General features: G+C 35.4%; 1 protein-coding gene across 4 annotated transcripts in view; it reads left to right on the plus strand.

Annotated features, from left to right (window-relative positions):
• Positions 1-24,246, plus strand: part of TMEM260 (transmembrane protein 260) — a 72,437-nt gene that overhangs the window by 19,015 nt on the left and 29,176 nt on the right. For all 4 annotated transcript variants that reach the window (XR_010130757.1, XR_010130758.1, XM_004055210.5 and 1 more), the window contains exons 4-11: positions 4,911-5,088; positions 6,664-6,777; positions 10,203-10,382; positions 13,332-13,372; positions 17,015-17,098; positions 18,254-18,368; positions 19,678-19,847; positions 22,635-22,806. Coding sequence is in view for 2 of the 4 variants with exons in the window: in XM_004055210.5 (XP_004055258.4) it covers positions 4,911-5,088; positions 6,664-6,777; positions 10,203-10,382; positions 13,332-13,372; positions 17,015-17,098; positions 18,254-18,368; positions 19,678-19,847; positions 22,635-22,806 (1,054 nt within the window). In the remaining 2 variants the exon portion in view is untranslated. The remainder of the gene's footprint in view (positions 1-4,910; positions 5,089-6,663; positions 6,778-10,202; positions 10,383-13,331; positions 13,373-17,014; positions 17,099-18,253; positions 18,369-19,677; positions 19,848-22,634; positions 22,807-24,246) is intronic.

The following is a 24,246-nucleotide window of genomic DNA, read 5'->3' on the forward strand; positions in this document are numbered from 1 at the left end:
GGATTTTGAGAAAAGCTTTTTAAAACTCTGTTCCATCATTGGCTGCTTTCAACAGTAGAGTCTAATCTTGCTTAACTGGCCTGTTCCATCCACTAACAATTTGATGTTCCCTTCCCCAACCCACTTTTCACTCCCTGGTATGACTTTAGCTTTCATTTCACTCATTTCATTGATGGCTCACACTGTCTGCGGTGTAATTGGCACCCACAACCCTTTAAAGGCTCATCCTTCTTACCTCCTCCATTAGCTCCCTACTGGCTTTACTTCCTTTTCTATTCAGTCTAGGCCCCATGATTCATTACTTTAACTCCCACTCTTGACCTTCTGTCCTTTTGCCCTCCTGTCCCTCTGACCTAGTAAAGCCTCAAAGGATGGCTCCATCCAGCTTCTCCAGGATAAAATAATATTTTATTTTATTATTATAATAAAGCCTGGCTCAGGCTACTGCAGACCTATCCACAGCCATGTGTACTGATGCTGCTGCTCCATCTCCACAGTCTCTGTAGTCTTCAAACTCAGCTGAGCATTAATTGCTACCTACAAAGCCTTGTGTGTATCCTTCTTGAGCTGTGGAATTTTTCCATAACAGATGTTTCAAGTTATCTCAACTTCTTCATCCACTAGTTTGTATATGTTACATGGCAAGTAACTGTTGATTGATTCTGAGTCTTAGCATAAGGTAAACTTTAAAAAAAATTTGTATTAGCAGAGGAGTCTTCTTATACATGTAGCTCTTATAAACTGGCTCATGATCTTCATGATCTTCAGTATGTTTTCGTTGCTGCATAACTGGATAAGGTGTGAAGGGAAAACAAAAACAAACGAAAAACCTCCTGATTTGGAAGACTTAGCTGAACCTATCTTTGGAAACAGAATCAATTAAACATGTATGTGTTACTTGGACTAAATCCAACATAAGCCCATACAAAATGGTAGTTCAAGCATCTCAAGTTTTTTAGAGAATGTTAGAATCTATTGTTTAAATTGTCTGTCATCCTCTTTGCAAAAATCCAAAGTCATTTGGGTCTTAAAAATTATTTGGATAATTTTTCTTCCAAAATGAAAAGAGATGATGATTAGTCAGATACAGTAGACAATTTGGTCAACATTTAAATAAGCAGTAAATAGCCCACATATTAACTGTCATAAACTTTTAAAGGCAGTGTGTTGAAATATGTGCATTTTAAGGAGCATTCAGAGTTTGACTTATAAAAATCCTATTGAAATCAAAGAAATTCATACAGGCTTATCACATATAGATTATTGTACGAAAACATGAATACTGGGTCCTCCAAAACATTTCGTGTTCTGTATATCCTATGTATGGACATACACATGACTTTCTGCTCTTAGAGGCATACCTCCTCTCTTCTGTTTTGCGCAAGACTAGGAGAACAGGAGCATTTTATTTTCAGAATTTTTTCACACAGTTTTCCTTGAAAAAATAATGAGAAGTATACTAAAGAGGGAAGACAGTGTGTTTCAGTCAGGGTTCTTGGTTGCAAGCAGGTGACTCTAGCTGTGGTTAGCCGAAAAGAAACATAGTAAAATGAAGTCGGAAAGAACTCTACAATTCAATAATAAAAAAGCAAATAATCCAATTTAAGAAATGAGCAAAGGGTCTGAATAGACATTTCTTTAAGGGAGATATACAAATGGCCAGTAAACACAGAAAAAGATGCTCAGCAGCATTAGCCATTAGGAAAATGCAAATCCAAACTTCAGTGAGATGCCACTTCACACTGACTAGGATGGCTAGAATTAAAAAGCTAAATAGTAAGTGCTCACTAGGATGTGGAAAAATCAGACTCTCTTACACTGCTGTTGGGAAACAAACAAATTGAAAGATCCACTACGCTTTTGTGTGCAGTACATTAGGACTACAAGGCAAATTCCTGTAGACTTAGTTTGATTTCCAAGCAAGTTCATCTGATGCTAAAAAGGTTGAGATTTTAGATTTGATTTCCATTACTGGTTTCATAATCAGTTACCTTGTCTTCTTCTATTTTACTCAGCGGTTTCACAAATTATTTCTGTAATGCCAAGGAAAATCAGGTGAAACAGTACATGGATTGCAAAATCATCTTGACCTTAGTGGGGAGATGGAGAGAGAAAATTCAGATTATAGACCTTGCTGATATGGGATTAGTCTTCAGTAAAATACTCATGTACCTAACTTTGTGTAACAATCTGAGGTAACCAGATAAATGTTATCATCGAAGTCAAAAATTTTACTTTACATTCTTCAATTTTTAAAACCTTATGAAATATTTGAAAAGGCAGTTAATGTAGTTCATAATTCTAATATTTAATGTCAACAGTTCAAATGCTTTAAGATGCCTTTCTGAGTGTAAGAATATGTGTTAAAAATCATTGTAGATTAGTGAATGTTGAGTTTTCTTCCTGAGGATTCATTTATATCAGGATTTTATTCTGCTTAGCTTCAGGTAACACATTTCTGCAGGAATGTTATAGAAATGATGCTGTATTCTTTTCACTAGAATAGATTGGGAAGCATATGATGTTTGTCCTATTACTAATGCTGTTAATTTTGGTCCTGTGGTTAAGATTGTGTCTGACAGGTTTCACCACCGTAAAGTTACCATTTTTCCCTTGGTAATTCATCTGTTTATAGGAGGTACCTTGAGAGACTATACATATTCTGTTACTCCAAAACTTTTACCCACTAGTTTTGGTATTCATTGATTATTATTAAGATGGCTGCCAAAGGGTAATTTCTAATTCCATCATTTCTTCTACAATTATTAGTGACTTTCTATGGAAAGGCCAATGATGTCCTTCTCACCTATTTATTTATATCACTGGATTCATGGTTTCTTATGAATTAAGTGATTTACAAGCTGTTACTATAATTACTTTTGATGCTTAAATTATCCCAGATTTGCCCAGTGGGAGCCTCTTTAAGCTGGCTCCTGTGTCCTTCTGTCATGCCCCCATCATTCTTTGAGCACTTCTTTACTTTCTGGCACAAGATGTTTCAGACTAATTTTGTGCTAGAGCTACCCTGGCTCTAGAATCAGCCATTTCTCCAAGGATGCTAATTTCGGTTTTAAATAGAGGAAGGAATATTGTATCTTATGCTGACTTGAATAATATTGATATATGAAACATAGAAGTTCCTTTATAAATGTTAGAAATACTTTAATTTGTTCTTTCGTTCAGTAAGTTTCCTTTGTGTGTTTGGGGCTAGATACTTCCAATATAAATGAAATTTAACTCCAATTCACATTTCAAAAACAATGTTAAAGTAATTGTTACAGACAATTAAATACTATAGATGTACAGAATGGGCTAAAAACCTAGGAATTGAAGAAACATTTGAGAAAGAAGTAGGATTTAAATAAATAGAAAGGAGCAGGGAGGACTTTAGATTCAGGGGTACAGAATGAGCAAAGGTATAGTGCTAGGCATAGGCGTGTCTTATTAGGAAATTTTGATGAGCCTGACTAATTGGTGGAGAGAATAATGTTGATCATTAGTGAATGGGTGGGATCCAGTTTATTGGAAGCCTGGATTCTAGGCTGACTGATTTAGAACTTATCCCTCAAGCAGCGGAGAGTCCTTAAGGTTTTGGGCTGGGTAGTCATAAAGAATATGTTTTAGGAAACTTGATGTGATGTTATATTGCAGAATAGATTGAAAAACAGAAGACAAATTAGGGAACTCTTAAAATGATTAAGTGTAAGGCAGTAAAAATACAAATAGGAATGAGTAGACAGGAGAGTAATTTGGAAGGAAGAAATAATAATGTGTTGAATCAGGATCGCTGGAAGAACGGGAAGCTGAAAGAAATGGGAAACTGCTGATTTTTTAAGAGAAAGAAAACAGAAATAAATTGCAAACAGAAACTCAAAGTAAAAACAGGTTTACTGATATTGAGATTTTTATTTAATCATTTAAAAATAATGATTGACTAAAGCCATAGAACTACCCTGTAACTTTTTATACAAAAGGATACAGTTGAAAATCAATGGTTTGGAGCTATAGAATATGATAATTGTTGGACGCAGTAATGCTTGCTGAATTTTCTAACACTATTAGAAATAGGCATTTCATAATAGCTTTCATTTTCATAGTTTTAGATTAATAAGGAAATAGAAAGTTGTTTTGGTTTGATATGCCTAGTAAATTCATCCACACTACCAGTCTCAAATCAAATCTCTGAACTGAGATCCAGATTCCTGATTGTTTTAAGTGGTACGGGTTTTGTTGGCATTTGTGGGTGAGAAATTTGTTTCTGAGTGTAGCATCTGATTCTTCTGGTGTTACTGAAATTCACATTCCCATCTTCTTCTTTAGAAAAAAAATTAGTTTTAACTTCACCGTTGTCTAAAGAAAAAAAACGATTGCAAAGTAAGAACTGCACTGTATAAGATATTGAAATCATCAAATATTGTGATCAAGACATTCTTTGCCATATGCTGAGAGATGAAAATAGAAGGTACCTAGGTCCAAACATTCTACCTGAAGTGAGAATGCATTTTTCTGAATAAATATTTTTTCATTTCATTAATTTTTACAATCAAACATTTAGGTCTTAACTAGGCCATCCTTCTTCATGGATAGAGCAAGAAAATGACACAGGTTTGTTCTCTGTAGCTACTGTGTCTTCAGGTTTTCTGAACTGGCGTGAATCCTAGCAGTTAACATCTGAGGACTGAACCTCATTCTAGCCATAGGTTAGTTTATTTGTTCATTAATAGGTTAACATATGAACTTCCTAATTAAAATCTGTTGAAGGAAATTATTATATGAGGTAATGTATTAACCATATAATGTGTTGGAGTAGTGCTGGGTGACTATCATAATTTCTGCTGGTATAGTTTACCAAAAGGAAAATAAAGTTCTTTTTGTTGGGAAAGAAGATTTCATGTTATCTGTGTTTGCAGGCTTTCTGGCTCATCTGCTGGAGGAATCCTTGCTGCCGGGGTGTTTTCATTTTCTCGTCTAACATGGCAGTGGTCCATTGCAGCAGAGGTTTTTAGCTTAAACAATCTGTTTGTGGGGCTGCTTATGGCTCTTACTGTACATTTTGAGGAAGCAGCAACTGCTAAGGAGAGATCAAAGGTAACCTATTTTGATCAAAGTGAAATCAGTTTTTGTTTTAATTTTTAGACAGATGTATTTCTTTTTAACGTTGGCTTAAATACCTTTTATCTATTCTGATTACAGTCGGGATAATCTAGCATGCTGAGAGAGAAAATGATCTCAGTCTTTTTTATTATGGATGGAACCAGGATAGCCCTTATAAAACATGGCGCTTTTCTTCCCTCAGAGTTCAAAAGTTTTTTGGAGAATTAGAGGATTATAAAATCCCCTGTGTGTCCGGTGGGAAAGATAGGCTTGTTGGTTAATTCACCATCATTTGTTTGTGTATATTATCAGAAGGTGCCAAGCTCTACCCTGGCCCCCTTAAATTAGGATGCATTGACTCACTCCTTAATTGCCAAAAAAGGTCAAATTTGTAATTTACTAACTAAAAGAAGAGTATCAAATGTAAACCATGAAGTAGTTCAGAAGAGATTACAATGAATTTTAAGACAAACACTATTATCAAAATCACTTGACATGTGAAAGAACCCTATCTTCTAAGAACTTGCAGTCTACACATTGGGAAATGCCAAATCATCTTAGTATAGGCAGCTTTGTGTTGTTAAAGAGTGTAGAAAGAAAAGAACATCATGGTTTATATGTGGTTTCCTGTGATGCTATTAGAGGGGGTTTTTGGCTTAAAAATATCTGATTATGTTAAAAAATTATTCAATACACTTTTTAAAGAGTGAGAAGGCACACTGTTCAGGTTCAGGTATAGGGACAACTGCAATGGGGTTTTGTAGTAGGGGAAAGAAATCAGGCTCAACTCCAAATACAAGGAAAAGTGGGAATTTATAGCCAAGGAGCAGTGTGGGAGTCAGTGTATGGAAAATTACTGAGAGGAAGCATCAGCGGTAAAGGGAGATTTGACTGAATTCTTGCTGAAAGCAAGCCAGGGTGATCAGACATCACCTAGGGAATGGTAGTGGATGAAGAACTTGATCAGATATTGAGAATTAGTGTTCTGGCTAAACTGACTTGACAGGATTGATGCTAAAACTGGACAATGCAGAGATGAACATGGAAACTCAAAAGTCAGGACTTAATTGGGAAGAGTTCAGAGGAGCCTGACTTGAGTTTGGCCAACGAGAGAATCTTTGCCAGTTATGAAACTAACACATGTTGGAAAAACTCAAAACCAACACCCAGAGATAACCAGATTTCTAAATAAAAGAGGCTATATTTCATTTGTTTAATAGGAGAAAAAACAATTGCTGAATTTCAATTATAGATTTTACTTGAATAAGCATTACACAATACCCTATTACTATTACAACTTATCTATTTATCATACAGGATTTTCTAAAAGTTGGGTTGAAAACAGTTATTTAAGATCAAATTGCAATTATTTGATGAACTTGGAAAATATTAACAAAAATAATAGTAACAAATATGAATGATTATTAAAATAACTGCTTGCATCTTAGAGGTTGATTTTAACCTAACTTATGATACGAATGCTTGGTTTTAATATAAAAATGGCTTTTTATTATGTTCTTAGAGTTTTAGGTCAATTTTTTACTTAATTTTTTTTTAATTTATTTTCAGATAGCTAAAATTGGTGCTTTCTGCTGTGGCCTTAGTTTATGTAACCAGCACACAATAATACTCTATGTTTTGTGCATAATACCTTGGATTCTCTTTCAACTTTTAAAAAAGAAGGTACGTTTTTGAATTTTGTAAAAAAAATGTACAATATTTTACTTAGGTCTAATATAACATTTTTGTCATGAGAAAATTTCAGGCTTTAATTTTTCTTGGGTGTCATGTAAAGCATAAATAACCCTAGGGCCTAACAATATTGACTGAAAAAAATAGGATTTACAAAAATTATGCAGTATTGATTGCAGTGGCATCTGGCCTGTTCCATAATTTTATGACCGATTCTGAATAGCATCTTGATGAAAGTAGGCTGAAAGGACTTAAAGCAACAATATCAAATTTTCTTAATTATCGTTTTATACATTCTAAAACACAGAGTGGTGTGCCATCATACTTCATTTATTTAACTGTGTGCCGAGTCCTTGCCCTGTGCCATATGCTTGCTCCAGGTGCTGAAGAGTCAGCTCTCAACAAAACAGACATCGCTTCTATTGTGAACTAAATAATAAAATCTCTGGTAACAGTATTGTTTTCTCAAAACGGATTCCCTAGAATTAAAAATGATTTATTGTTATTTCTTCTTTCTCTGAAAGAAAAAAATGATTGTTAATTAAAATGGCAATATAAAGCAACAGGAAAATTACTTCATTAGGCAATGCGAGATTTAGGTGCCCAGAGGTTAAAATAGTCTATATACAAAGCCAGCACTAGAGTCTTTTTACCTTATTGTTTGTTTGTGCACAAACTCAGCTTTACTTATCCTTTTATTATTTGTTCATTATACCCAGCTATAATCAGAATTATAATAGAAAACATATAAAACAAAATTATTATCTAGAAATAGGGAAATAATTATACCAAAGCTTTAGATAACTATATTTACTGTACTTGAACACATTTTGCTTCTTAGCTTCTTAACAGTAAAGCAAAAAGGGTAACACGGAGGTTATAAAATTTTTACAATGTGATTAAAAAGTAAGTAAAAAGGGCTGGGTGCAGTGGTTCACGCCTGTAATCCTAGCACTTTGGGTGGCCAAGGCAGGCGGATTGCCTGAGCTCAGGAGTTCGAGACCAGCCTGGGCAACACGGTGAAAGTCTGTCTCTACTAAAAATACAAAAAAAAGTAGCTGGGCTTGGCAGTGTGCGCCTGTAGTCCCAGCTACTCGGGAGGCTGGGGCAGGAGAATCGCTTGAACCCGAGAGGCGGAGGTTGCAGTGAGCCGATATCGCACCACTGCGCTCCAGCCTGGGTGACAGAGCAAGACTCCGTCTCCAAAAAAATAAATAAATAAATAAAAAATAAGTAAAAGGGAAACATAGCAGTTGACAGGAAAGAACTTTTCCTTAGCACTGAATTTTGTGAAGTCAATCACGTAAGTCCTTATGTAAATCTTATTAAACAGCATAACAGGCAGTGTCTTTAACAGTGGTTTTATAGTGTATATAGCAAGTTCTTTATATGGCCTTTTATTATATAAACCTTGATTAAAAATGGAGATACGAAATATAACTCAGTGAAGCTTTTCTATGGAATACGAGAAAGAGGCCCAGATATTTCTCTTGTGAATCAGTGGGGGTGGATGGATACATCTCCCTCTAGTATCGGTCATCTTAGCCAGACTTCTGACCTGAGCAGACATCAGAGGGGTGCATTCTTAGCACATATTTCATGTTAATTGATTGAAAGGAGAGGCATATACTTTCTGTAAAACATGGAGGATTCAGAGTTGATAATTTCAGAGCCTGGACTAAGGGCCTGTTTTCCCTGTACTGAGGTAAGCTACCAGAGAGTGATGAAATTGTGAAAACTGTGACTCTTTATTTCCCATTAGTTAAAAAGCAGAGGCTAGAAAATAAGGCCTACCAATGAAGTAACAGGGTAGTTGGATCTCACTGGGAGATGATTGGAGACAGAGCAGAAAGTCCTGAGTCAGTTGGTTTCAACCCTGGCTGCTTACTTATCTGAGAAGCTTTTAAAAAGTCCGTGTTTGTTTGTGTGTATATATACACAGATGTACATATGTATATAGTAATGTAGGTACATATGTATATATCTGTATGTACATACATACATAGGGGCGTGTGTGTGTGTATATATATATATGTATGTATTTATGCTACAAATTGATTCTACCCCAAAATAATTCTGATATAAGTGATCTGGGCTGAGGCCCAGACATCGGTATTTTTAAGAAGCTCCCCAGGTGATTTTAATGTGCAGTTAGGATTAGGAGCCACTTATTCCCCAACTCTGCAATAGCTCTCATGCAATTGTCTCCCTGTTTATTTCTCACACAAAAGGAAAATTCTGCAGCAACTCATCTTACCATTCTAAATTCAACTGTATAATATGCAGAAACTGTGCAAAAATAAGCATTTACTTTTTTAAAAACTAATTTTAAGAATAGAAAAGGCATGTTGTTAGATTAGTTATTTCTTACGCTCCTTTCATGCCATCATTTTTTATGCATCTCATTACTGCTATAGAAATCTCAAATGAAATCAGTACTGTAATAAAACACTTCATTTTCAATTAAGAATGTTTATTTGAAAATGCTAACATAAATCAACTGCTTGTTCTACTTTGGTGAATGTGAACCTTGATTCTTACATTCATTCTCACATATGAATTTCTCTTTTTTTGTAAAGGAAAAATTGGCAATTTCCAAATACGATATTTGTGAGAGACTACCTTTCCCAGTTACTAAAGTAAGCAGTATTTGAATCTTGGTTCAGATACACAGGAATTGATTGAATATATCAGAATTCATATTATTTTGGATTTAATATTTATAAAACTTTGTCGATATTGTCCTTTAAGAAAAGTATTTTACAAATGAGAAATATATTTTCCCAAATAAGGTATATGAAGCAGCATTGTTATAACAACTAATTTTCTTTAATATTCTATCCTATATGTAAATTGAGGAGAAAAAAAGCATTTGCATGAGCTTGGAGTTTATATAAAAGCTAGTTTCATTTATGCCAAACATTTCTGTGAAATGTTCAAAACGCTTGTAGAAATAATTGTCAGCATATAATCATAGTAATATATATAGTTGAAGTCTACTCCTAATGATGATGACAAAGTGAATTGGTCTTAGAATTGTATTTTGGGCATATTCAAAATCAGCCAAACAACACATAATCACTTCAAAGCAGGTTATCTTAGCTGTGCAATGCTGCTTGTCATGACATGGTTTTAAATGTAAGTGATGCAATAAACATGATACTCATGAGCCTTTGCTAATATTATTTGCTTCACTCAGCTTTCACCTGCCATGCGAAGGAGTTCAGGCTGATGCAATTTTCTAGTAATCTGTAGTAATCAGAAGGTTTAACATAGTATTCTGTGGTGACTTAATATAAATTGGGAGATCAGCTCTGAGTAAACATATTTGATGTTTTCCTTGATATGTTCTTGAAGTTCCGGGATGAATCTACTAAAATAAACATTGTTATACCACCCAATGTGCTCTGATGCAGGAACTCTCCCTGGGCTCTTTGTTGAAGTTGAGCCTGTACTTCTCTGCTGGTTTGCTGCCCTATGTCCACCTTCCCATCTCATCTTACTTTAATCACGCCCGGTGGACCTGGGGAGACCAGACAACACTGCAAGGATTTTTGACACATTTTCTCAGGGAAGAATATGGAACCTTCAGCCTGGTAAATTCAGATTTAAAGCCCTTCTAAGGAAACAAGTGGCAAAACTTCAGTGCTCTGCCTGGGTCTTGATTAAAGAAACAATATTTATCAATGACAGTAGATCAAATGTTTGTTTTGGTTATTTATGTAACAAACTTGCCCCTTAGAATATGGCCTTTGATATATGTTAGAGAAAAGTCGGAATCACTTAATTTAACATCATGTAGTTGTATATCCTGAATATACTTTTTAGGATAGCAGTCATTAAAAAGTCTTCCACCTACAGTCGAAACATTTCAGTCTTGTTAGCAGTGAGTCACTATGGGTACTTGATCTGTGAATAAAACTATTTGGAAAAGATCGAAGGAAAAAAAAATCCTCAATTTAAAAAATTTTCCTTGACCAAACCACTTCTTCTTCTTATTTATTTTTTACATATTTCATGAACAGTTTTTATGTTAATGTCTAGTTTTTGAAACTCAAGACATATCTGTAAATGCCTCATGAGTTCACTAAATGGAAACAGTGTGCTCCAAAGAAGTTCAAAAGGCCTTGCTTTTCCTAAGACATATTAGAGGAACACATTAAATATAGTTGCAGTAAAGATTATCTGAAAAATGAAAGGATGAGCAGAAGATTTTTTATTTTCATATAGACAGTTATATCAGGTTTTTCTTTCTTGGTTTGTACTTTTGTGTCCTACTTAAGAAGGCAAGTCTCAGAAGAGTATGTAGTATATAATACCACTTATACAAAACTCTAAACCATGAGAAACTAAACAATCTATTGTTCAAGGGTACATACAAAAGTAGTAGAACTATATATTTATAAAAAATAGGGAAATAATTAACACCAAATTCAAGGTAGTAGTTACTACTGTGGGATAAGGAAGAAAAAGTCTTTGAGGGCTTTGGGAGATACCTTATGATATTGATGAGGTTTTGTTTCTTTTTAAAAAAAAGAATTTTTTTTATTTTATTTTGTTTTGTTTGTTTGAGATGGAGTCTCACTCTGTCACCCAGGCTGGAGTGCAGTGGCGCGATCTCAGCTCGCTGCAAGCTCCGCCTCCCGGGTTCACGCCATTCTGCTGCCTCAGCCTCCCCAGCAGCTGGGACTACAGACGCCCACCACCACACCCAGCTAATTTTTTTGTATTTTTAGTAGAGACGGGGTTTCACCATGTTAGCCAGGATGGTCTCGATCTCCTGACCTCATGATCCACCCTCCTCGGCCTCCCAAAGTGCGGGGATTACAGGCGTGAGCCACCGCGCCCGGCCAGTGAGGCTTTGTTTCTTAAATGAATGTTGGATCTGTAGATTTTTAAAAAGCTCTTTGACCCTTAAAGATGTATTATATGTTTTTTATATGTAGGAGATATTTCATAATGAAAAAGTATTAATTATTTTGACTTAGAGAGTTTGATACTTTACATTTATATTCTGCTTTAATTATTTTGGTTATTCCAGAAAAATATTGTCTGAAGACCATTCTAGATTTCAAATTTATGTAATTCATACATAATTGTGAAATTATAGGTGAACAAGTTATAATGAATTTTAATCAAAGTGCTCATAAAGAGCTTAAGGAAAGTCTATAATGGAAGTATAAAAAGGTTATTTATTAACATGTAAATCATTTTTGCTGGAATAGTTTAACTGATTTCTAGCCAAATATTCTTTTCTTTCTTTCTTTCTTTCTTTTTTTTTGAGACAGAGTCTCACTCTATCGCCCAGGCTGGTGTGCAGTGGTGTGATCTAGGCTCACTGCAACCTCCACCTCCTGGGTTCAAGTGATTCTCCTGCCTCAGCCTCCTCCTGAGTAGCTGGGATTACAGACATGCACCACCATGCCCGGGTAATTTTTTGTGTTTTTAGTAGAGACAGGGTTTCACCATGTTGGCCAGGCTGGTCTTGAACTCCTGACCTCGTGATCCGCCCACCTCGGCCTCCCAAAGTGCTGGGATTACAGGTGTGAGCCACCGCACCCAGCCTGCCAATTATTACTTCTAAAATTCTTCCTAAAGGGTGTCCAAATTAGTTTTCACTGACTTCTGTTTAAAAATTCAATAAGACTCTGAACTAAAGACTTTGAGTGAAGAGAAATGATACATTGTGCATTTAAAACCTGTGTCTTTTAGACATACAGCCAAAAAGCATATGAAAAAGTGCTCAATATCACTAATCATTAGAGAAATGAAAATTGGAACCACAATGAAATACCATCTCACACAAGTCAGAATGGCTATTATATGAAAAAGTCAAAAAACATGCTGGTGAGGTTTTGGAGAAAAGAGAATGCTTATACACTGCTGGTGGGAGCGTAAATTAGTTCAGCCATTGTGGAAAGCAATGTGGCGATTTCTGAAAGAACTTGAAACAGAATTACCATTCAACCCAGCAATCCCATTATTGGCTATATACCCAAAGGGATATAAATTGTTCTGCTCTAAAGATACATACACACGTATGTTCATCACAACACTATTCACAATAGAAAAGACATAGAATCAACCTAAATGCCCATCAATGGTAGACTGGATTTTTTTTAATGTGGTACATATACACCATGGAATACTACACAGCTATAAAAAAAGAATGAGTTAATGTCCTAAGCGAACTAATGCAGGAGCAGAAAACCAAATACCACATGTTCTCATTTATAAGTGGGAGCTAAACATTGAGTACACATGGACACATGTGTACTTAAGGGCAGAGGGTAGGAGGAGGGAATGGATTAAAAAAACTACCTATTGGGTACTATGCTTATTACCTGGGTGATGAAATAGTCTGTACACCAAACTCCCTTGACACGCAGTTTACCTGTGTAACAAACCTGTAGAGGTACCCCGAAACCTAAAATAAAAAAATTGTTTTAAGAAAACCCGAATCTTTTAAGATTATTAAAATTCAGTAGCCTAATAAAGCGTCAGTTTAATGCTTGTGCAGATAAACTTTTGTCTTTTGTGTTTAGGCCAAATCTGAAATAGGATCCAGTATGTCTGAAATACTGCTGTGAGTATGAAATATTTGAAACTATTTTAAAATGAATTCTCTATTAGTTCCTTTAAGTGATTTTAGGGATTTCTGAGTTCATCTCTTTGTAACAAAGTATGTCTGAGAAGTAGTTGTTACTTCTACAGTTAACAGTTATTTGTGTTTACAGTTGTCCCTCAGTATCCATGGGGTATTGGTTACAGGAACTCCTAAGGATATAAAAATCCATGGGTGCTCAAGTCCTGATATAAAATGGCATAATATTTGTATATAACCTACGTACATCCTCTTGTATACTTTTAATCATCTCTAGATAACTTATACCTAGTATAATGTAAATGCTATGTAAATAGTTGTTATGCTGTATTGTCTAGGGAATTATGACAAGAAAAAACATCTGTATATGTTTGTACAGACAGTTTTTTCCCCAACTTTTTTTTTTTTTTTTTGATTTAAGGTTAATTGAATCCATGGAGGCAGAACCCGTGGATACAGAGGGCCGACTGTACTGTCAAATATTTTTAGCACCTCCTTCAATAAGATAGAGCTTAAAATGAGCAATAAACACAACGGTGAATATTAGAATACTATATAGAGCATTTATAGAACTAAAATGTTTCAACCTTCAATTGAACAACTATTTTCTTGTTATTTTGGTTTTTAGTATTTCAGAGTTTAATTTATGTAATGTCTCCTATGACTTCTTTAGGCTATCCTTGCCATAAGCTCTATCTTTGGCTTACATATTTTTAACATCCAACCTTATTAGAGCTGGCTTAAGCAAATATATTTTCATGTATATTATTTAATAGTGTTCTTTGAAAACTGGGTTAATATTTGCTTTAAAACCTACAGATTAAGACAAGTGGAAAGATATCCATACCAACTTGATACAAAATTTTGGAAGAAAATAGGTTTCTACAACACTAAAGTGATGTCCTAACTAATTACTAATTTGGAACTCTTGGGGCTGTTTGAAAAAAAACTATGAGGAGAATATTTCAACTTTATATGTGAGGCAGTTTATGAGTTTTCACAGTTTTGGTGTAATTTACTTACTAGCTTGCTTTCTTCCAGCCATCTTTCCTTGCTTTCTTTTTAAACAACTTCTTTTTTCTACTTCAAAAAAGGTACATAAGCTTTATAGAAAACTTAGAAAATACAGGTAAGCAAAAATAAGAAAATTAAAACTACCTATAAATCCAACATGCAGAGATAACCACTGTTATTAATCTGTTAATGACTATATTTTTCTAATTTTTTAAGATTTTTATTTCTTTTTAAAAGTAGGATCATAGTAAACATACTGTTTTATTAGCCTGCTGTTTTTCACTTTACATTATATCTTGGAAATATCTCCTTGCCATCAGTTACTTTCACATAACCTTTTGATGGTTCTCACCATTGATTTTAAATATTTCTTTTTATGTGTGAGACTTTTGTGGCTTTCTCATTTTCGCTGGGGGAATGTAACAAGAAGCTTAGTTTTCTTTTCAAATATAAAAATGGCACTGAGTGCGGTGGCTAATGCCTGTAATCCCAGCACTTTGGGAAGCCAAAGTGGGAGGATCACTTGAGCGCAGGAGTTTCAGACCAGCCTGGGCAACGCAGTGAAACCTTGTCTCTGCAAAAAAAAAAAAAAAAAAGATTTTTTTTTTTTGAGATGGCGTCTTGCCCTGTCACCCAGGCTGGAGTGCAGTGGTGAGATCTCTGCTCACTGCAACCTCCGCCTCCCGGGTTCAAGTGATCCTTCCACCTCAGCCTCCTGAGTAGCTGGGATTACAGGTGTGTGCTACCACGCCCAGCTGATTTTTGTATTTTTAGTAGAGACAGAGTCTCACCATGTTGGCCAGGCTGGTCTCAAACTCCTGACCTCAGGTGATCCACCTGCCTTGGCCTCCCAAAGTGCTGGGATTACCAGAGTGAGCTAACACAAACAGCCTACAAAACATTAAAAAAAAAAAAAAATAGGCATGGTGGCATGCGCCTGTAGTTGCAGCTACTCAGGAGGCTGAGGTGGGAGGATCGCTTGAGCCCAGGAGGTCGAGGCTGCAGTGAGCCATCTTCATGCCACTCCAGCCTAGGCAACAGAGTGAGACTCTGTCTCAAAAAATAAGAAAATAAAGACAGTCAAATGTCATGTCAGTGTCTCTGAGCTTTCATTTTATTCTGCTTTGCTCCATGCAGGACTCACTGCCTGCTCTTTTCTATCTACCTTCCAGAGATTGTTACAGCATTAAGGATAACTGGTATATTTTGCCTTAGCAAACCCTACATGAACTCCAAAGAACTCTTGAGAGTAATCCTAGACCATATGTCTAACTTTTATTAGTTGCACATAAAAGTCATCTATTGGTACCCTTAAAGGCCTCCTTTACATTAAAATAATAGCAGGCTGTATACCCAGAAAAAAGACTTGACAAAAGTGATGACCACTCACACCCACACTTCTGTGTGGACCAAGTCATCATGTAGAATGAAGGCATAATCTTAGCACTCCCTGAATGAGAATGTCTAGTCTTTAATAGTTTCAGGTGGGCAGGAACATTGAAAAAGGCAACTCATAATTAACTTATGAGAAAATCCTTCAAAATGATAGAAGCTAATCATCTACCCTTTTCCAGTCAAGCAAATTAAATTTTTTCCCCATGCATATCTCTAAATTGCAATCCTGTACAAGGAAATTATTGAATCTAACCTTAGGCAGTGACCATCTTTTAGCGCTTACACTTAAGCAATAGATCTCCAAGAATAATTTTGAGACTGACTTCATTCCTTTTGAAGAATGGTTTGAAATGGGCCTCATGCTGGAATCAGTTTTTTCAAGTGTATTTGAAAATGAGTAAGGGTATCTTCTCATAGTAGATGAGTCTTCATTAGTAAAATACACATTGTATGGTTTCTATAATTATGGTATCACATTTTCTCCAGTAAAATTGCCGCTAGGGAGAAGAAAGTTCTTTGAGATGATGTATAGAGTCATTTCTTTTTTAACAATTGGAGACAGCTAGAGCAGAAGCTATTTTAGAACTCAAATTTTAACACCTGAAAATGCATATGAGTTAATGGAAGAATTTAGTTTATTTGTAGGAAAAAAACATAATACGTTTCTCTGAGATTGCTTAAATGTTTTTTGAACCAAAACAAATAATATAGAAAACAAGGAAACCAATTAAGGAAGAAGATAACCCACAAAAGAATGGCTGGGAATTATCTCTCATGGCCTTTATTTTCTTCATATTAGATCTCCAGAAATCTATTTGAATTAATTTTGTTATCATTTGCTAAATCACTGGAGGCCATGTCTACACTGCCAAGAGAAAAAAGTTCAAAAACTCATTTCAAACAGCTTCCTACCAAACCAGTCGGGGATATTCTATACAGTATACCAATATAAAAAATACAGAAGAATTATTTGTTCTGATCCTATTCCAAATTATATAAGTTGATAACCAAATGTTACCATTGGAAAACGTCTTGGAACTATTTAAGTCTTTTTATTGCACTTTTTCTTCCAACTTTAAAAGACAAAATTTTAAAATCTGACCCCAGCCCTTGTGATTGTTCAGTATATAATCAATGATATCTTACAAGGACTATTTTATTTGGAATTAATCAAATTTGTTTCCTGCCAACAATAAGTTAGGTTGTTTTTTGCAGTTCTCAAGTAACAAATATGAGGACCGAACTCTCATTCAACATCCAAGCCCTTGCAGTTTGTGCAAATATATGTTTAGCAAGAAAGTAAGTAATACAATTCCTTTTTCTGTTATTTTTCTATGTTCATGAATTGAATTAATGTTTTCAGTATGTCACTGTAGGACATTGCCAGTATTATTTTATACTCCAAATAAATGACTCTCCTAGTTGTCTATTAAGATAAGTGTGTATTGCTTTCTTCTATTCTGATTCTAAATAAATCAATGATTTCAAGAAATTAAGCATTATATTACATCTAAGTAGACAGTCATTTGATGTCCTAAACTTCAGGTTTGATCCCTTAACTCTGCTATAACCGATTATTATTGCTGATTTTAAAAAGAAGCAATAATTTAAATTCCTCTGATGATAACAGTGATCCCTGATGACAAAAGAAACCCTGAAAAATGTAGCACTGTAAATCTCCATTAATTTATTCATTTATGATCTAGTCTGTTGAATGTATTTGTATGTAAATGTATATTTGTACATTTATCTATAGTTTTGTTTACTTGACACAAACATTGTGAACATTTTCTCATACTATAAAAATACTTAAAATCATTTAAATGTCTATATAATAGAACATTCTATGACCACAGGAGAATTAATTTAACTGTTCTTCTGTTGAGAGGTCTTTAGATTGCTTCCACTTTTTCCACTATTATAAGTAATACCAAAGCATTTTTATGGATTAATCTTTATTTACATTTCTGGTTATTGCTTAAAGATTTATGCCTGCATGATAAATAACTGAGTCGATGATTATTAATATTTTTAAGGCTTCCGATATAGATATTATCAAATTAAATTTTCTGAAGGATTATACTAACATATATTGTCATACCACTGCACACCAACATTGAGAGTTATCGTTCTTAAATCTTTATTATTTCAAGCATGAAAATATTTGTTTTGCCTGTATTTGATCACTTCTGAAATTTAACAAAATCAGTAGTTTGCATCTCTTCTGTGAATGTTAGCTTTATATCCTTTACTGCGTAGTCCCAAGTTGTAGTTCAAATTTATTATTATATTTTGGTTATTTGTTTCAACTCAGATTTTAAAAACCGAAATCTCTCTTTGCTCCTAGTTAAAAATGGAAAGTTTTTATAGATCTAATAGTTTAAAGTCCTGTGATATTATATTTGACATTCATGTATCTAAATATTTTAGACATATTTTTATTATTTTTTGTAGGGACAGACAGAATCCATCATTAGTATGGCTTTTTACTGGAATGTTTTGCATTTATTCATTGTTCTTTGCTTGGAGAGCAAATTTAGATATTTCAAAACCACTTTTCATGGGTGTGGTAAGTTTTACTTAGATATATCCTTTGACCAGAAAGTTTGTGAAGAATGTGCAAATTTGCATTTCATAAATCTTGTAGAAGGGCAAATTACTTGAGGAATAGTTAAAATTTTATATACATTTTTATAAATCAAAGTTGAATTATTGAGTCAATACAGCTAAGGCCTCTTTTTAGGATAAAAAGAATGCAGTGTTTAATTAACACAGTTGTTAAATAGAAAAGTAAATGTAAAGTAGATTTAAGTCAGTCATTGTATGTGTGTGTGCTTGCAAATATAGGTACAACTGCATTTCTCCTGGAATTTTTTTAATAGCAAAAGAAATATGAATTGTAATTGAGGGCACTTAACAACATATTTCCTTATTTCTTACCTCCCCAGCCCCAGGCCTAGGCAAAAGAGCAACCGTATTTCTGTTTTCTTTGGCAGCAGTCTCTGAGATTAGAGTATTTCTTCTACTTACAATAGAATCTCTGTAAATGTCAATAGCACTTTTTTGACAGCTGAAACCAAGTCTGCGTATGTGTGTGTTCAGAAAGCCTAATAAATAATACCCTACTTGATCACCTGAGTTCTGAATCAATTGAGAAACAAGGTAATACAGTACAACGGGTGGGAGAATCACTTTCATTACTGATAATACTGAGATTGGAAATGCAGCTTATATCTGTAGCCAAGGGGGCTTCCTCTTCCAGCATCCCAGAATAGACAGATTTACCCACTAGTCATAGGCAGTGCTGTGCAGGTCAGGCCTCTTCCCTGTCTCCCCTACCCCACTGGTGCCACAGAGATAGACTCTAGCCCTGGACAAGTGCTTCCTGTGGGTAGCTCACTTCCAGGAGAAAGTGAGATGAAAAGGGAGGACGCTGCAGGCCCAGTCCCAGCTCCCAAACTCCCCAGTCAGATCAGTCCCTACATCCTACAGGAGGAAATACGTGAGGGGTCAGAGACAGGCCAGGACAGTGGAACTTCTCCATGTGGAAGGAAACATCAGGAGTAAAGCAAAAGCATTTCTCTAACTCCTTCAGCCTATATATTACTGGAGTTCAAGACTAAGGCCACAGTATTGAAATGAATGTGTGGATCTGAAAAGGGAGATGCACCTGTCAAACTGGGAAGGAAGAATGTTTGAAAATAGAAAAATAAAATGACCTGGGCTTGGATTGGGGAAATCAGTTAACAAAACCTGAATGACAACAGGCACACACAACTAGAACTAGGTGCATGCAGCATATTTAAAAAATATATGAGGAGCTGATTAATAGCATAAAATAGTCAACTGGACCCACTGGTTGCATGTCTCTTTCACAGGTGGAACGATTCTGGATGCAGAGCAATGCAGTAGTGGCCGTCCTCGCTGGCATTGGTTTGGCTGCAGTTGTGTCTGAGACTAACCGAGTGCTGAATAGCAATGGGCTTCAGTGCCTGGAATGGCTTTCTGCAACTCTTTTTGTAGTTTACCAAATATATTCTAATTACAGGTAACACGTGGTTATTTTTATGAAAAGTAGCTGTCAAGCCAGAGATACCTGAATATTTAGATTCTAACACTTTATTTCATTGTTAACTTCTACTGGTTTTCAAGACTCAAAGTGAGACAGCTTGGTTGAATGCAGTAGTTCTTTAACTTTTAGGGTCGTTAAACCTCCTGAACCAGAATCTCAGCATGGGCGATGAATGGTTTCAGGCCATTGCAAACAAGGGTTTAGGTGGTGCGTGTAGACAATTTGTATCTTTTTCTCTTAAGAACCCAAGAGATACTTTTAGAATCCCTAGTATCGGTAAAATTCCATGACCTAAAATACCACTTAGATGGAGAGTAAAATGATTTAGAGTTTTTTGTGTACCCTAAAATAATTCACTTTATGCTTCCCTTTATGTCCAGTTTACTCTGTAGTAGTAAATACTAATTTTTTTGAGACAAGGTCTTATTCTGTCCCCTAGGCTGGAGTACAGTGGCATGATCGTAGCTTACTACAGCCGTGAACTTCTGGGCTCAAGCAGTCCTCTGCCTCAGCCTCCTCAGTAGCTAGGACTATGGACACATGCCACCATTAGCATGCCTTTTTTCTATTTTTTTGTAGAGACAAGGTCTCACTATGTTGCCTAGGCTGGTCCTGAACTCCTGGTCTCAAGCAAGCCTCCCTCTTCAGCCTCCCAAAGTGCTGGAATTACAGGTGTGAACCACTATACCAGCCTTAATTATTTTTAAGTTCTAAAGTTTCTTAACTCATATATTATTAGTATTACATGTATTTTTCAAAAAATCTGTTTAATAACCATTACAATAAAAATCTCAGTCTAACATAAAAGACGTCTAAGTCTTAGACTATAGTTCGTTTATTTCCAGCAATATCAAGTACACATTATGGAAATGGAAGAGAGAGTCCCTTGGAATTTTGCTATAGTGAGATTGGACTGGTATTATTTTAAAGGATTAAGTTTTCTCTTTTAACTTAACTTGAAAAACCAATGTTCTTACCATTCAACCCTGCAATCTTATTACTGGGTATATACCCAAAGGAATATAAATCATTCTACCATAAAGACACATGCATGCGAATGTTTATTACAGTGCTATTCACAATAACAAAGACATGGAATCAACCTAAATGCCCATCAGTGGCAGATGGGAAAAAGAAAATGTGGTCCATATACACCATGGAACACTAGGCAGCCATAAAAAGAATGAGATGTCCTTTTTAGGAACATGGATGGAACTGGTGGCCATTATTCTTAGCAAATTAACAGAGGAACAGAAAACCTAATACTGCGTCTTCTCACTTATAAGTGGGAGCTAAATGATGAGAACTCATGGATACAATGAGGGAGAACAACAGACACTGGGGCCTACTTGAGAGTGGAGGCTGGGAGGAGGGAGAGGATCAGAAAAAAATAACTATTGTGTGCCAGGCTTAATACCTGGGTGACGAAATAATCTGTGCAACAAACCCTGTGACATGAATTTACCTTTATAACAACAAACCCACACGTGTACCCCGAACATAAAATAAAAGTTAAAAAAACCACAACATTGTTCTTTATAATACTGGGGTAGAGCTGGTGTTAGGAAGGCCACCAGGAGGCCTTGAGAGAAGGGGCTGCGTGTCCTGGACACAACATCATCGCTAGCTCAAGAAGGTGCACCAAGCCCACAGTGTGTTTCCCAACCTTTTCTTATCCCAGTCATCTCCTGGCTCAGGCCATTAGGGCAGTCCAGGTTCGACACCAGACATATTTGCACAGGCTAGGTGTTTTTATCTTGTTTTGATTTTTTTTTATTTGTCCCAGGGGAATGGAATACATAGCACTTTTGCTAGGTGGCAAAATGTGCCTCATCACTCTGCAACATAGGGAATCAGGTAGGAAACAGTAATTTTTACATCAGTTATAAAGGCAGGGATAATATTCTGTTCCTAGAGGTGTTCATTTGCTTTGTGATACCCCAGATATTCAACTTTAGGCTGTGTTTCTCAGCTCCATCAAATGTGTTGGACTTGGTAATAACAGAAAGGACATTGCTTGTCTCATTTTTTGATACTAATTACTGTTTTGTCATCTTTTTCTTTTTTCATAGAATGCTGTCAGAATTCATGCCAGTTTTTCTTTGAAGTTAGAAAGTTCACTTCATTCTTGAAAAGAATGAAGTTATTGGCAATAGCAAATAATGCCTGGAGAGAAGTAAACAACTCAGGAAACTCATCCTCCCCTTGCTTCTCATTGGTCTCATTCCCTAGCAATTTCTTGATCTCCAAAGGCAGAGAGGGACACAGGAGGCCTGTGATTCAGGGGAGAAGTGGAAAGGATCAACCTCTGCATGCAAGAAAATCATACAAATGCCATACAAATTCAAGTCAGAAATGGGCAGATTTCCTTTTGCATTTCTGAAAGTTTGTTTGAGTAAATGGAATGAACATAAAATTGCCTTAAACTCCAAGTGGAATCAGAAATCTTACTTTCTAAAAATAAAATTGGATTGCACTTAGGGGGAAAAAAGGACCTATTCTTGTGTACTGATTCCCTTTTTCTGGAAATGATTATAAACTCCAGAAGTAAGCAGTAGACTGATTTTTTTTCAATTGCACAATTAGCTGCTGCTTATCAGATGATAGTATTCTCTCTTCAAATATACATATTATTGTAGAATGTATTGAAACACTAAATGTTGATTGTATGATGGGAAAAGAATGGCATAGAAAATAAGCCTAGTCTGATTAAAACTGTAGCAAAGTGTTGCTATTTTAATTTTTTTGGATCCTTTTATTTAGTGTTTGTGACCAAAGGACCAACTATGTGATCGATAAGTTCGCAAAGAACCTTCTCACCTCTATGCCTCATGATGCAGTTATCTTACTCAGAGGAGATTTGCCAGGAAATTCTCTCCGTTACATGCATTACTGTGAGGGGTTGAGGCCTGACATTTCATTAGTGGATCAGGAAGTAAGTATATGAAAAATATACTTAGAATATAGCGATGATTTAAAAACATGTTTTGGAAAAAACATCTTTTTTAAAATGGTGGATGGGTACAGTTTTCATGATCACTGTTAGGTAGAATATATATGACATTCTACCTGTTAGGTAGAATATATATGGGCATACTTTTTTTTAATTTTAACTAATAGTGTAAGTCACACTAGTTGCTTCTTTCTCATTTAAAAAATTTAAACTGAATGTTTTAAGAATTAATGTGTTTCATGTTAGATCCATAATGTTTTAGTCTCTAGTTCATGTGACAAACCATAAAAGTGTTTGTTGTATGGTAAATCTATTTTTAAATTGTTATTTTACATTCAGGCCGGGCGCAGTGGCTCACGCCTGTAATCCCAGCACTTTGGGAGGCTGAGGCTGGCGGATCACGAGGTCAGGAGATCGAGACCATCCTGGCTAACATGGTGAAACCCCATCTCTACTAAAAATACAAAAAATTAGCCAGGCATGGTGGCACACGCCTGTAGTCCCAGCTACTCGGGAGGCTGAGGCAGGAGAATGGTGTGAACCTGGGAGGCGGAGTTTGCAGTGAGCCGAGATCGTGTCACTGCACTCCAGCCTGGGCAACAGGGCGAGACTCCGTCTCAAAAAAAAAAAAAAAAAAAAAAAAATTGTTATTTTATATTCAGCTAACTCAGCCATTCAAATTTACCTTGCCCATTGGTCCAGGGATTAAAATAAATTATATTGAATATGAAATAAATCATACTGTAGGTAAGTAAACATTTCACTCAAAATAGAAATTATTAACCATAATTATGCTATAGAATTTTTACATAAACTTTGTTAATGCTGTGACAAAAATACATTAAGAGAGGACTTGTGAAAATTTTGAGGGCTATGAAAACTTTTTTTTTCATTGAAGAACTATTTAAACTGTAAGATTTATTATTTAAGCCATAGATACATAAAAGGGAAGAAACCTGTCTCTGGTGTTTTTAGAGCAGTCATTAGGAAAAGAGAAATTCTTAATCTTAAAAGAATAATATGATGAAATCAGTTGAACAAATTATTAGGCATAGTACTTAATGTACTTTGTTGAATTAATGAATAATTATAATTTTTGGAGAAAACTTTGTAAACAGATTTGTAAATATACAATTTTACATTTTTATAAGCAGTTGCATTTATATCATGGATGCCGATTGATTAATTTGAACTTCAGTCTAGATTCTGACAAAAGCTATATTATTTGTTAATAACATGGTTCCACACTATGATTTTAAACACTGTTTAGAATGTCAGCTCCTGTAGTTGAGAAGCATGGATTAGAAAGTGAATTAGACCTAAACTCAAGTCCTCATTCTGTCACTTCCTGGATATGTGACATGGGGCTAATGATTTTTCCTCTCAGAGCTTCTGTTCCCTTATTTATGAAATGTAAGTCAT

The sequence above is a fragment of the Gorilla gorilla genome, chromosome 15, assembly GCF_029281585.2.
Source record: "Gorilla gorilla gorilla isolate KB3781 chromosome 15, NHGRI_mGorGor1-v2.1_pri, whole genome shotgun sequence".
NCBI lineage: Eukaryota > Metazoa > Chordata > Mammalia > Primates > Hominidae > Gorilla > Gorilla gorilla.